Source organism: Thamnophis elegans, chromosome 4 (assembly GCF_009769535.1).
Source record: "Thamnophis elegans isolate rThaEle1 chromosome 4, rThaEle1.pri, whole genome shotgun sequence".
NCBI lineage: Eukaryota > Metazoa > Chordata > Lepidosauria > Squamata > Colubridae > Thamnophis > Thamnophis elegans.
Window position 1 is genome coordinate 130,402,339 of NC_045544.1, and position 14,401 is coordinate 130,416,739.

Consider the following 14,401-nt stretch of genomic DNA (forward strand, 5'->3'; position numbering starts at 1 on the left):
GGCTACTGCTAGATCAGCAGGTCAGCGGTTCAAATCTCACCGGCTCAGGGTTGACTCAGCCTTCCATCCTTCCGAGGTGGGTAAAATGAGGACCCAGATTGTTGGGGGCAATATGCTGACTCTCTGTAAACCGCTTAGAGAGGCCTGAAAGGCCTATGAAGCGGTATATAAGTCTACTGCTATTTAATAAAGATTTTGTAAGTTAATAGAAACTCTCTGTTTGCTGCGTGTTCCCTTGGAGCTTTTAATTATCACCCCAAATTGCTGGAAGTCAGGTGGCAAAAATATAATAAATTATTACAAATGATTATTACTCTAAGATTCTGAAGATACTGTTAATTTTTAAAGTGAATTAAACAGATAGTCCTCAACTTACAACCATTCGTTTAGTGACAATTCAAGGCTAAAATGAGACAGAAAAAGCGACTTATGACTATTTTTTAACTCTTATCACTATTGCAGCATTCCCCGGGGTCTGTGATTTAAAATTTAGATACAGGTATCCTCGACTTGTAATGATTCATTTAGTGACCATCAAAGTTACAACAGCACTGAAAAAAGTGACTTATGACCATTTTTCAGACTTACAACCCATTGCAACATCCCCCTTGGTCACGCAGTCAAAATTCGGATGCTTGGCAACTGGTTCATATTTAGGACCATTTCTGTGTCCTGGGATCATGGATCACAATTTGTAACCTTTTGTCAAGCAAAATCAATGGGAAAATGACCTTCACTTAATAACCATGTTATTAACTTAACCACTGCAGTGATTCACTTCACAATTGTGGCAAGAAAGATCGTAACATGGAGCAAAACTCACTTAATAACCGTCTCACTTCATAACTGTCTCTTGTGATTATAAGTCGAGGACTACCTGGAATTCCTTTTACGAATACGTTTGAATAAAATGCCAGGATTTCAAGCCTCAATTTCTGCACACTGCCTTTCTCACCCAGTTCTGTGAAACCAGAAGAGTAGAAATCCTTACTGTTCTCGTGTCTGTGGCCTGGGTAAATAATCCTGAAGACATAATCAGTAGCCGTCTCCATGACCGATGGCATTTCTTCCATGTCCATCGACCGGTTGTGGCTGTTCCGTTTCCGGAGCTTTGGAAAAACTTTGCCCTGCAAGACAAGGGGGGGTAAGTTGAGGCTGAAGCTGCCATACCTAAAGATGAAGCAGGCAGGTAAGCAGAAAGGACCAAAAGCCGGGGTGGGATTCAGCCGGTCCAGACTGGTTCGGGCGAACTGGATGTTAATTTTACATCTAGTTCGCCAAACTGGTAGTTACAAGGACTGGTTTGACCCGCCCACCCCTCCCCTCCCCTCCCAGGAGTCTCCACACAGCCAATTTTCGATGCCAGGTAAGTGCAGAGCCCATGCAGAGAAATTTCTGGATTCCTGGAACTTCCGGGACGCCCATTTTTCGATCTCCCAGAAACGGGCCTCCCGGAAGTTCTGGAAATCCAGAAATGGGCCCATTTCCAGCTTCCAGAGGCCTCTGGAGCCTGGGGGAGGCTGTTTTCAACCTCCCGGAGGCTCAAGAAAAGCCTACGGAGCCTGAGGAGGGCAAAAATGTCCCCCCACCACTGTGGTACAGGAAGCCAAGTTGGCCATGCCGACCATGGCCACACCCACCCAGCAACCGGGCAGAGGACTGGTTGCTAAAAATTTTCAATCCCACCCCTAATCCAAAAGGCAGGAATGTTATCTAAAAGATGTCTTGGGGAGATCGTTAAGAAGGAGCCAAGTTGTTAAGGAAACAAAAGGAAAAAAAATGCTACCTGAACCAAATAAGACCTTGGGCCTGAGCACATGGGAAACCCCTCTCCAAGTCCCATCAGGAGGTACCAGACTTGAAAAACAACAAGGCAAGAGCAGCTGCTAGTTTTGAGACTTCACAAAGCAAGGGCTTTGGGGTATCCCTGGTGTCCTGAAGCCACCCACTCTTCAAGTCATCTTTGGATCCAGTCATGGTGGCTTCCATCTCTCTAGTTAGTGCCTGTCAGCCGAGTTGAGAAGTGTGGATGAGCCCTCTCTAAGCAGTTTACAGACTCAGCCTATTGCCCCCCCCCCCCAACAATCTGGGTTCTCATTTTACCGACCTTGGAAGGATGGAAGGTTGAGTCCACCTTGAACCGGTGAGACCCAAACTGCTGGCAGCTGGTGATCAGCAGAAGTAGCCTGCAATACTGCATTCTAACCACTGTGCCACCACAGCTCTTGAAAATGAGATACATTAAGAGTCTCTTGGAGAGGTGGAGTCAAGAGAGGAATCAGCCTGGAGTCATTATGTTCCCACAAGCAATCTAAGTTCAACCCCTCTTGAATTCTGTTATTATCTAGTGCTAATTTAGTGCTAGTGTTAATTAGATTCCTTTGCATCAGTATGAATAATAAATCACAACTGGAACTTAACATGTGTTTCTGATGCTTCACACCTGATTGTGGCTGTTGACCAGAGCTTTGTGTATTTAGGTTTATTGGACTTATATGTTGCCCTTCTCCTAAAGGAGAATGAGTGAGTTACTGTAAGCTAAACCACCAAGCTTGTGTAATAGTGGGGCATTTGTAAAGAGGTCAAACTGGAGAAGGACAGGCTGTGATAGAGAACATTTACTGTACTTGAAGTTCCTCTCTTGGGATGTTAAGATTTGAGAGGGAAGCACCAACCTAGAAGATTAGCAGTCGATTCAGAGCAGATAAAAGTAAGGGGATTAGAAGACAGGAGAAGTCAACAAGTGATGGATTCCAAATTAGGGAGAAGCCAGGAATCCACCAATCAACAGTTCACTCAACAGCTTCTGCGGGGATGATATCACCTCCATGTGCCATTTCCAGATGTCAAGCATTGGAATTTCTGATGTCATCACCGGAACCAATTAGGAAGGGAATCATTAAGTTGCTCTAGAACAGGGGTGTCTAACCTTGACAACTTTAAGACCTCTGGACTTAAAGTCCCAGAATTCTGCAGCCAGCCATGAAGTCCACAGGCCCACAGTCTTAAAGATCTCAAGGCTGGATACCCCTACTGTAGAACTTGATACCCTTCAATCCTTCTCATACAGAAATAGTCGTTGTTTAACAAGGACTACCTGTAAATTAGAGGTATAGCATGTTGGAGAAGGCTGAAGCAAAGCAATCATTCTATGGAGTTGGGAGTCTCTAGCCTTACCTTTCCCTGTTGGGACCACAACGGAGGCTCCAGCTGTCCACGGGGCAGGAGGCCATTCTCAAGGCAAGAAAGGAAGGCCAGGAGATGTCCGCCAGGTGGAAAATGGAGTGGGGGCCTCTGGATACCATCCTGGCTCACCAGCACCAAAGTCCCACCTTGGTCAGCTGCAGGGGGAAATGTTCCTTGCTATTATTGGTTTCCACAGCAACAAAGACAGTATAGAATTGCAATAATAAAACATAACCCCTTTTTGAAGTAGGACCAAACGTGCATGCCAAACAAATTACTTAGGAATGCCGAGCACATCAATTTCATAGAGTCATAGAATCATAGGCCTGGTAGAGAACTTGGAGGTCATCTAGTCCAACCCCCTGCTAAATGCAGGAGTCTCATACCGTCCTAGTCAAATGGTTGTCCAGTTTATTTTTTAAAAAACTTTAGTGATCTGCAACTGCAGGAGGTAAGTTTTTTTTAACAGATTAACAAAGTTGGAATGGACTTTGTAGGTCATCTAGTCCATACGCCCTTGTCCAAGCAGGAGACCCTACACCAATGACGTGCACGTGCATGCCCACACCCATAATTCTATGCGCCCACACATGCATATGTGCACGACCCATTGCGCTCCCCCTGCTTTTGGCACGTGTTGACACAGTGGACCTGTTTTTCACCCTTCCCAGGCTCCAGACCCTTTCTAGGAGCCTGGGGAGGGCAAAAAAGGCTTCCCCTCCCCCTCGTAGGCCAAAAATGGCCATTTGCTGACTTCCAATTTGACCAGAAGGTCCGTTTTTCGCTCTCCCCAGGCTCCAGGTGCTTTCTAGGAGGCTGGAAAGGGTGAAAACAGCCTCCCCACTGCCCCCGGAGGCCCTCCAAAAGCCAGAAACGGCCTGTTTTCGCACTTCTTGTTTGCGCGTTGGGCTGTTTTTCGCCCTCTGGAGGCTTCAGGTAAGCCTTCTGAAGCCTCCAGAGGGTGAAAAACGGTCCAACACGCAAACTGGATGTCCGTTCTTGAACTTCCGGTTTGTGCGTTGGGTGGTTTTTTGCTCTCCGGAGGCTTCAGGGAAGTCTCCAGAGGGTGAAAAACAGCCGAAAAACAAGGCCAAAATCAGCGGACCAGTACTCACATGCGTGACCTCAGGCAATGCCTCACGTGACCTCAGAAATGGCTCCGCATGCCACCTGTGGCATGCGTGCCATAGGTTCACCCTACACCATTTTTAACAGATGGCAGTCCATTCTCTTCTTGAAAGCATCCAGTGATGAAGCTCCCTCAACCTCTGAAGGCAAGATGTTTCATTGGTTGATTGTTCTCACTGTCATAAAGTTTCTCTTTATGTCTACGCTGAATCTCTCCCATCAATTTCCATCCATTATTCCTTGTCTGGCCTTCAGGTGCTTTGGAAAATAGGTTGACCCCCTCTTCTCAGTGACAGCCCCTCAAATATTGGAAGACTGCTATTATGTGTCCTGTGGTCCTTCTCTTCACTGCCCATGCCCAGTTCCTGCAACAGTTCATCATATGTTTTAGTCTCCAGTCCCCTAATCATACTTCATTTGAGTCTTGCCTTCATATGTTCATCATATGTTTTAGCCTCTACTCCCCTAAATATGGGATCTTGGAGTCCTAGTGGATTTAATTTAAATATGAGCCAGCCGTGTGCAACAGCTGCCAAAAAAGCCAACACAGTTCTAGGCTGCATAAACAGAGGAATAGAATCAACATCATGTGAAGTGTTAATACCACTTTATAATGCCTTGGTAAGGCTACACTTGGAATACTGCATTCAGCTTTGGTTGCTACATTGCAAAAAAGACATTGAGATTCTAGAAAGAGTGCAGAGAAGAGCCACAAAGATGATTAGGGAACTGGAGGCTAAAACATATGAAAAATGGTTGCAGGAGTTGGTTATGTCTAGTTTAATGAAAAGAAGGACTAAGGGAGACATGATAGCAGTGTTCCAATATCTCAGGGTCTGCCACAAAGAAGAGGGAGTCAAGCTATTCTCCGAAGAAGCAATGAGTGGAAACTAATTAAGGAGAGAAGGAACTTAGAAATAAGGAGAAATTTCCTGACAGTTAGAACAATTAATTAAACTTGCCTCCAGAAGTTGTGAATGCTCCAACAATGGAAGTTTTTAAGAAGAGCTTGGATAGCCATTTATCTGAAATGGTATAGGGTTTCCTGCCTAAGGAGTGGGATTAAACTAGAAGACCTCTAAGGTCCGTCCCAACTCTGGTATTTTATTCTATTTTAAGTAAGCAGACAATTTCTTTTGTATGGAAGTAGGGGAGGGAGGGAGAGAGTGCTGCAGTGAAAAACCTGCAGGCTATGAAAAATATATCCGATCCTCCCCACCTTTAGATGCTCATTTGGGGTGGCATATTGTTTCATCAATTACTAGCTTCTCTTATTTAACATATTAATCATCCTATGTTCTGGAGATCATCATCAAAGTTCTCCAGCCACTTCAAATTCCTTCTCTGACTGCGCTCAACTAAAGAGGATGCGTACAAAGCTAAATCACCAACCACGTGAAATCGGTGCAATTCATTAATAAATTAACGTGATTACCGATTTCAAGACAGATTTCATCAGTTACGACAACTCTGAGAAGAGATGCTCTCTTAAATCACTGCTAGGTTCTGTTGTAGGTATTCAAACCCATCATTTATGTACACTGATTTACTTATGTAGCAGTAGCAATAGCAGTTAGACTTATATACCGCTTCATAGGGCTTTCAGCCCTCTCTAAGCGGTTTACAGAGTCAGCATATTGCCCCCAACAACAATCCGGGTCCTCATTTTACCCACCTCGGAAGGATGGAAGGCTGAGTCAACCTTGAGCCAGTGAGATTAGAACCGCTGAACTGCAGAACTGCAGTCAGCTGAAGTAGCCTGCAGTGCTGCATTTAACCACTGCACCACCTCGGCTCTTCTGTACACTGAGAGCATCCGCACCAAAGACAAATTCCTTGTGTGTCCAATCACACTTGGCCAATAAAGAATTCTGTTCTCTTCTCTTCTCTTCTAAATATGAAGACTTACGTTGTTGATGGCAGTGGATGCAGACAATTTGGCTGAATGGCACAATCAAGGCGTAGTCCCAGTAGATGCTGAAAACAAGATAAGGATGACACTGAAGTGTGACAACAGTTGAAAGGAGAAGGGGTTTAAACATAGGCAAGGCAACCATCTATCAAGAAAGCTGTAGTTTGGATTCGTGCATAGAAAACTGGACTTTAAGGCACTAAACAACACCATTGGATCATGGAATCATATTCAATGACAACAACGATGAAGATGGCCCTTAATCCATCTAGTCATTGAAGTGCAGCATTGTTTACATGAAAAAAGTCTTATAAAGGTCACGATGTATTCAAGAAGTCTTACAATACAATGAGTTTTAACATATGGCAATTATTATTTGATAAAATTCTTGCAATCTGTATGACCTGTAACTTGTCTTCACCACTTTCTCCCCTTTCAGCTCCCCTGGCATCATTCTATTTTAAACCCTACGACAGTCTAGTCCTGTGTTTGTCCATCTTAGCAACTTTAAGATGGCTGGACTTCAACTCCCAGAATTCCCCAGCTGGGGACTTGAAGTCCAAACTTCTTAAAGATACCAAGGCTGAGAAACATTTGCAGCTGGCGAACCAAGCCGCACCTTGCAAAAGCGTGTGGCTTTGAATAAAATTTGTGAATGAGGAACAGATTCCTGGTTATTTGCTACCACAGATTAACACAGCTTTCTTCCTACACTGTTGCTCTTGAGCAATTTAGAATTTGTGCCATATCCATCATCGGACGTTGGCAATCATGTTGGTGATCCTATTTTATCAATAGCCGCCCCCTTGGTGCTACAAATTGATCCTCAGTGCCCCCACCCAGTGGTGGAATTCTACCGTTTCTGTGGGTGTGGCTTGGTGGGCGTGGCTGGTCATGTGACTGGGTGGTTTGCACGACAGAAGGAAGATAATAACAGTAAAATTCAAAACTGTAACAATTAATTGCACATTTATTCAAAATCCAATTTAAAAACCTTTTTAGTTAATGTTAATTCAACAAAATTGTTGAACATGATCCAGTGATACCAGGTTTTCAAAGTCTGAACCTTAGTAACTAGTAACTTAGTAAACTCAGTAAAATTTAGTAACTACTTCACTGTTCTTAGTAGATGATAATTCCTGTGTAGATATTGAAAGAAGTAAGTAAGGTATTATCACAAAGCACAAAACTGCAACAGATATCATTAAGATATCATAAACTTACACAAAAAGATTTTCTTGTAAGAAACCCAAAATGGATAATAAAGTTTTTCATCTTTAGATCAATGACCTTTATTATTTTTTCTCTCCCTCACAAACATACACATATACCAGTGGTGGGTTTCAAAATTTTTTAGAACCTATTCTGTACGTGTGGCCTATTTTGTGGGCATGGCTTGGCGGTCATGTGACTGGTGGGAGTGGCCAACTTGTAAAATGTGGTGAAACTCATTTAACAATGCTCTTGCTTAGCAACCAAAATTTTGGACTAAGTTGTGATCATAAGTTCTCTCTCTCTCTCTCTCTCTCTCTCTCTCTCTCTCTCTCTCTCCCTCCCTCCCTCCCTCCCTCCCTCCCTCCCCCTCTCCCTCTCTCCCTCCCTCCCTCCCTCCCTCCCTTCTTTCTTATATGTCTCTTTCCCTCTTTCTTCCTTTTTTTCCTCTTTTTCTTCCTTCCGTCCATTCTTTCTTTCTTGTGTCTCTCTCTCTTTCTTTTCTTCCTTTCCCTTCCTTCCTTCCTTCCTTCCTTCTTTCTTTCTTGTCTCTGTCTCCCACACTTACTTTCTCTTTCCTTCTTTCTCTTTCTTTTCTCTCTCTCTCTTTCTCTCTTTGTCTCTCTTTTCTCTCTCCCTCTTTCTTCCTTTTAGTCTCTCTTACTCTTTCTCTTTTTTCTCTCTCTCTCTCACCCCCACTCTCTCTCTCATACACACACATACCTTCCAGTTGGCAAAAATTTCTGTTTTGCCAGCTGGGAAGCTGGCAAACAAGCCTCATTTTCCCTGCCACCTGCAGTTCTTTGAGGAAGGATGAAGGAAAGCGAGCCCCGGGCCTCATCACTGCCTCCTTCCTCGAGAGCTTCCCCGAGAGCTGGGGACGGCCAGCCTCTCCCGTCACTGCACCCTTCACTCGCCTTTCACCCAGAGGATCTGCCAGTGGGGTGCCTGCCATTTCATTTCCTGAGAGAAGCTCGGGATAGACATGCAAACGGCCACAACTCGAGGCTCCTGAGGAGGATGCTGGACACCAGGGGTGGCAGTGGTACCCACTGCTGCTCTTCTGCTGCTCTCGGTAATGCAGGCTTCTTGGAGGAGAACATTAAGTTGCAAGCGCACCGATTCCAGCAGCTGCGTTTTCCCTTGAAATTTGCTGTCCCAGCAACCTGAAGGGGACAATCTCCCAGCGGCATCTCAAGGGTTCCCACCCTTAGCTGCGAGGGAGTGAGGATGGCTGGGTGCAGTTTGGCACCTCCCGGCTCCCCTCAGATCATCGAGGGGCCTCGCGCGCCTGCTCGCTCACATGGCCTGCGTGCTTCCAGCAGAAATGGGAAGCGCGGGGATCTTAATGTAGTAGGGCGGGGGAAGCTGGAGCGGGAGGTTAAATAAACAAATCTGGCTTCGCTTCCTTGCGCGGCAAGAGAGAAAGGTGCCTGAGACGCTCCTGGGAGAATGCCCCCTTCAGATTGCGGGAACAGCAAGTTTCAAGGCAAAACCCAGCTTCCTTGCGCAGCAAGAGAGAAAGTTGCCTGAGACGCCGCTCGGAGAATGTCCCCTTCGGGTTGTCCCCTTACCGTCCCTCTGCTGCCCCCCTTGTCTCTTAGCACCCCTCTTGCCGCCCCCTTGCCTCTTAGCCCCCCCCAAGTCATACCACCCGTGACCCGACAAAAACGCGCACGACAATAGCGCACCAACAAAACCGCGGCGAGAAAACTGTGACGTCATAAACGCGCCCACAACAACGCGCCGACAAAACCGTGCCCACAAAAGCGTGATTTAAGTTAAGGTAAGGGTTAGGGTTAGGGTTATTACATTGTTTTTTGATGGCGCGCTTTCGTCGGCGTGCTTCTGCGGGCATTCATCGGCATGATTTCGACCTCGCGGTTTTCTCGCTGCGGTTTTGTTGGCGCGCTTTTGTCGAGCGCGCATTTGTCGGTGAACCATACCACCGCCCCCAGGGGCGGTACCACCCACTTTGGGAACCACTGTTCTGGAGGAATGTTGTCCATGAGGTCGCAATGAGTCGGACACGACTTCGCAACTAACAACAATGAAGGAGCACATCTATGTGTCTTTTTCCTTGCTACCTTTAATCTTTCACTTTAATCTTTCACCGCAAGCAAACCCCTGTTGCATTCCCTTACCTTTTCTCCAGTTCTGTATCTCCCAGGTTCCCGTTCATGAGCTGATTTGGTGTCCATTTCAGAGTTAAAGAATCAGAAGACTGATGAAGTGACAGATATCCTGGAATGGCCTCCATGTCATCTTTCTGTTACAAAAGTTACCCCATTAGTGATTTAAAAAAAAAACAAGACAGAAATATTGGACATTTGCTGAAGGTCAGGTAGTCCTTATAACCACAATTGAGCCCAAAATTTTAGTGGCTGAGCAAGACAGAGGTTACATGAATTTTGCCCCATATTATGACCTGTCTTGCCACAGTTGATAAGTGAATCATTGCAGTTGTTTAGTTAATAACACAGTTGTTAAGTGAATTTTAAGCTCAAATTGATAACAGTTGTGATGTCCTAGGACAGTGTTTCTCAACCTTGGTGACTTTACGTCCTGTGGACTTCAACTCCCAGAATTCCCCAGCCAGCTGCTGGCTGGGGGATTCTGGTAGTTGAAGTCCACAGGACTTAAAAGTCGCCAAGGTTGAGAAACACTGTTCTAGGATAACATGATTGTCATTTGCAACCTCTCCAGATGGCTTCTGACATGCAATTATCAACAGGGAAGCTGGCAGGGAAGTTGCAAATTGCATTCATACGATACATTGCTTAGTGACTGCAGTGATTCGCTTAATGACTACAGCCAAAAAATACGTAAAATTGGGTGCAGTCACAGTACCTCACTTAACAGCCACATTCTCAATTTTTCTGACCCCAACTGTGGTTGTAAATCAAGGATTACTTGTATAAGATCTATTGTACAAGTTGTCCTCAACTTACAATAGTTCATTTAGTGACTGTTTGAAGTTACAACGGCACTGAAAAAAGTGACCATTACGACCATTTTTCACACTTACAACCGTCTCAGCACTTCCATGGTCACATGATGAAAATACAGACGCTTGGCGACTGACTTCTATTTATGACGGTTGCAGTGTCCCCGGGTCATGTGATCCCCTTTTGTGTCCTTCTGACAAGCAAAGTCAATGGGGAAGTCAAATTCACTTAACAACCCTGTTACTAGCGTAAACCACTGCAGTGATTCACTTAACAACTCTGGCATGAAGTCATAAAATGGGCCAAAATTCATTTAAGAACTGTCTCACTTAACAGCAGAAATTTCAGGCTCAATTGTGGTCGTAAGGTGAGGACTACCTCTACTCTGTCTCTAAGCACTTACCGGCTGGACCAGCACATTGTTCTTCCCATACAATAAATGTGTCCGCGAGTTCTGATGTAACGACTCCACATAATCTCTGGCCGAAGCGGCAAAACGATCTTCTGACGTGCTTCCACTTGATTGACGCTTCCTGATCTGAGGCACAAAAGCATCCAACATTGACGAACAAGGAGAAGCTGAGCTACAATCAGTGGTGGGATTCAAATAATTTAACCACCGGTTCTCTTCCCTAATGACCAGCTGGGTAGGCATGGCTTGGTGGTCATGTGACTGGCTGGGCATGGCCAACTCAACGTCACTCACATCCATGGGGGCTTTCGCCTTAGCTGTTACAATGTAACAAGGGTTAACCGGAGAGGCAGTTTCTGTAAGCAGGGCAATAAAAATTAGGCTAGAAACAAAACCAGAATGTTTCCTTCCTGCCTTCCTTACAGGATTAGCCCTGCAAAGTGGGGAAAATCAAAGTGAGACTTCTTCCAACAACCGGTTCTCCAAACTGCTTAGAAAGTTAACAATCAGTTCTCCTGAAAAGGTGCTAACTGGCTGAATCCCACCACTGGCTACAATCCCTCTCCAAGGACAACCTTGCAAGCTACTCACCATTTGGCTAATGCCCACCAAGGCTTCTATTATTGCGATTTCTTTTTTAAAACATTAATGGAATAAGTTTGTCCTTTCCATTCCTGGCCTCCACAAAAGATTTTGGTTTTCTTTTCTTTTCTTTTTTTATATGCATAATATTTTTATTTCCATTTCATTCTATACAATCACATGTTTACTGTGCATAACCGGGGCATATAACATTGGGTAATAAACACAGCCCTCACTTATATAGAAAATGCCCCCTACAATACAAACCGAATATACCCCCTTGACCCATCACACACGCTCTTTCAACCCCCTCCAACTTTCATTCTTCCTTCTCTCATACCCCTCTACACCTACTTCCCCTCCCCCTCTATCTAACCCTAACCCTATCACTCCCTCTCTTAATCCATTCCCTCCCTTCCTTCTCCTCCTCCTCTCTCTCACCCTTTCCACCCTCCTTCTTCTTTCACTCAGCTCCTCCCTTTGGTATACTTCTATTACCTTCCAATATATTCGGTTTGTTCTGTTTTAACACTAACATTAAAAAGCCACAGTATACAAGTGCAATCATGTACTTTAGAATTTAACACATATTATGTTTCCCCCCCTCCCCCCCTCCCCCTAGATCCCCACCTCCCTTCCCTCCCCCCGACTTCCCAGAGCCCATACATGGTATAACTTTTTGACAATCACAGTCTAAAATATCTCTACATTGAACTCAGCTTAAGATTTTGGTTTTCTTATCATCAATTGTTTCCTCAGTTGTCCCCATCCACTCCAAATATGTTGCACGAACAATTCAATTTCTAACAGAAAGCCTTGTCCATCTGTCTGTCTGTCTATCTGTAATACTGTGTTTTCTGATAAATTACAGCAGTGGCAAACACTGAGATCGGGGATGTCCAAATATGGCAATTTTAAGGCTTGTGGACTTCAACTCCCAGAATTCCCCAGTCAACTCCCATGCTGGCAAGAGAATTCTGGGAGTTCAAGTCCACAAGTCTTAAAGCTGCCATGGTTGGTTTAGATGATGTTGGCTGATCTAAAAAAGCAAAGCAGGATTGATGGGGAAGTTGGTAAACGCTGAGGACCATAGGTATGTTCTTTTAACTGTAGTTATGGAAAAGCATGAAAGGGGCATTGGGACGTTACAAGAATATGGAACATCTACAGGGAGGATTAAAAAAACCAGATAGCAATTGTTGTAATATAGTTCAAGCTATATATAGTTGTATAACATATAACATGCCAAGGTGGCGTAGTGGTTAGAGTGCTGTACTGCAGCCACTTCAGCTGACTGTTATCTGCAGTTCGGCGGTTCAAATCTTACTGGCTCAGGGTTGACTCAGCCTTCCATCCTTCCGAGGTGGGTAAAATGAGGACCCAGACTGTGGGGGTGATATGCTGACTCTGTAAACCGCTTAGAGAGGGCTGAAAGCCCTATGAAGCGGTATATAAGTCTAACTGCTATTGCTATTGCTATGCATAGCTATATACATATGCAAAGGGGCAAGGTTTAGAGCAGCGGCCCCCAACCTTTTGGACACGAGGGACCGTTTCCATGGAGAGAGGTTTTTCCATGGACCAGAAGGGGCGTGGTTTTGCATGCTGCCTGCATCCCGCAGATGGGCTTCACTTATCTACACATCCTGGTTTCTAGCATGCCACAGACCAATGCCTGGTCCATGGACTGGGATTGGAGACCCCTGGTTTAAACCACATTGGTGTTGTGGCCCGCCAGCAGAGTTGGTGGAAGACTCAGACAGGGAGGAGATTGGGGAGGAACACGGGCCAGTCCTGGAGTCTGGAGAAGGCTCTGATGAGAGCTCTGCATTGGAGGCAGAGATGGGGCCAGGGCCATCCAACAATTATCAGCTGCCTTCTGAGTTGGATAGCAGTGGGGTAGAAGAACAGCTGGAGCCTGTCCCAATGTGCGCATGCGCAAAGCTGTCAGGAGAAGAGAACAGCTAAAGAACAAGGGCCGACTCGGGAGTAAAACCACAGGTGGACGGTGAATGGCCCCTCCCATAGGAAATAAAGAGGAGTGAAAGAGGAGGGGAGCATGCAGGAGACAATTAGTTCGATTCATTAGGGTAAAGATCTCTTCCTGACTTCTTGCCAAGTAATTGCTGCATGGCATTTGGAAGATATCGGCCTGGCAATTCTCCAAGCCTGATAAAAGGTCTGTAGTTGTGAAATCTTATGAAAGACTGCTGGCCGGGACTTTGCTGGAGAGGAATTCCCTTTAACCTAAATAAAAGAGGTTTTATCAGGACGAGGAGTCCGCGTCATGATCTTGGGAAGCCCAGGTCAGAACAATTGGTACCATCCTGCTTGTTATGATCCTCCATGCTGGACATCACTAAATGCAAATATTTCTTCATATTTGCCACGTAATAAAAGTAAACAAGTCACGAGAGATCGCAAAGGTGCTTTTTTCAAGAGGCAGCTGGACTTTCTGGTTTTTCTTTGAAGACATTTTGCTTTTCATCCAATAAGCTTCTTCACCACAGTCAGAAAGTCCAGTTGCCTCTTGAAAAAAGCACTTTTGCGACATTAAGTCATGAGATGTTTACACCAGAAGAAGACAATGGCTAAACTATTGTTGCCAAGATGTCACCATTGAGTAGAGGTCAACTCCAGAAAGATTTTATGTTTCTGAATGAGAAAGAGATGTATAACATGCTACTAAAATTGTGATTCCTCTAACTTCGAACTGGGTGAAAAGTTATGTCACTGAGCATCATTTTCAAATGGGCTAGCTTACAGAATACATATCCAAATTCCGGAACCTATAACTCTCATGGATTGGAATTTGGCAAATTTTATAAAAATAGTTTATGACAAACATTATCATAAAGGTGATTATGATGTAATATGGAATACATTTCATAATGTGTTATGTCATAAAACATTTCCTGTGCTGATGTTTAGCTAGGCTATGCAATTCAATGGATTATTTTCAAGGCAGATACATCTCTCAATATGTATCCCAACTTTGTGTGAAGGCAGTATTTGAGAAGT

The 14,401-nt window shown here is 44.7% G+C and overlaps 1 protein-coding gene across 1 annotated transcript in view; it reads right to left on the reverse strand.

Annotated features, from left to right (window-relative positions):
• SGSM2 (small G protein signaling modulator 2) overlaps window positions 1-14,401 on the reverse strand; it is a 65,307-nt gene that overhangs the window by 29,374 nt on the left and 21,532 nt on the right. The window contains exons 7-11 of the mRNA XM_032216122.1: window positions 10,790-10,924; window positions 9,583-9,707; window positions 6,224-6,291; window positions 3,178-3,341; window positions 992-1,127 (exon numbers count right to left, since the gene is read on the reverse strand). Of these exons, the coding sequence (XP_032072013.1) occupies window positions 992-1,127; window positions 3,178-3,341; window positions 6,224-6,291; window positions 9,583-9,707; window positions 10,790-10,924 (628 nt within the window). The remainder of the gene's footprint in view (window positions 1-991; window positions 1,128-3,177; window positions 3,342-6,223; window positions 6,292-9,582; window positions 9,708-10,789; window positions 10,925-14,401) is intronic.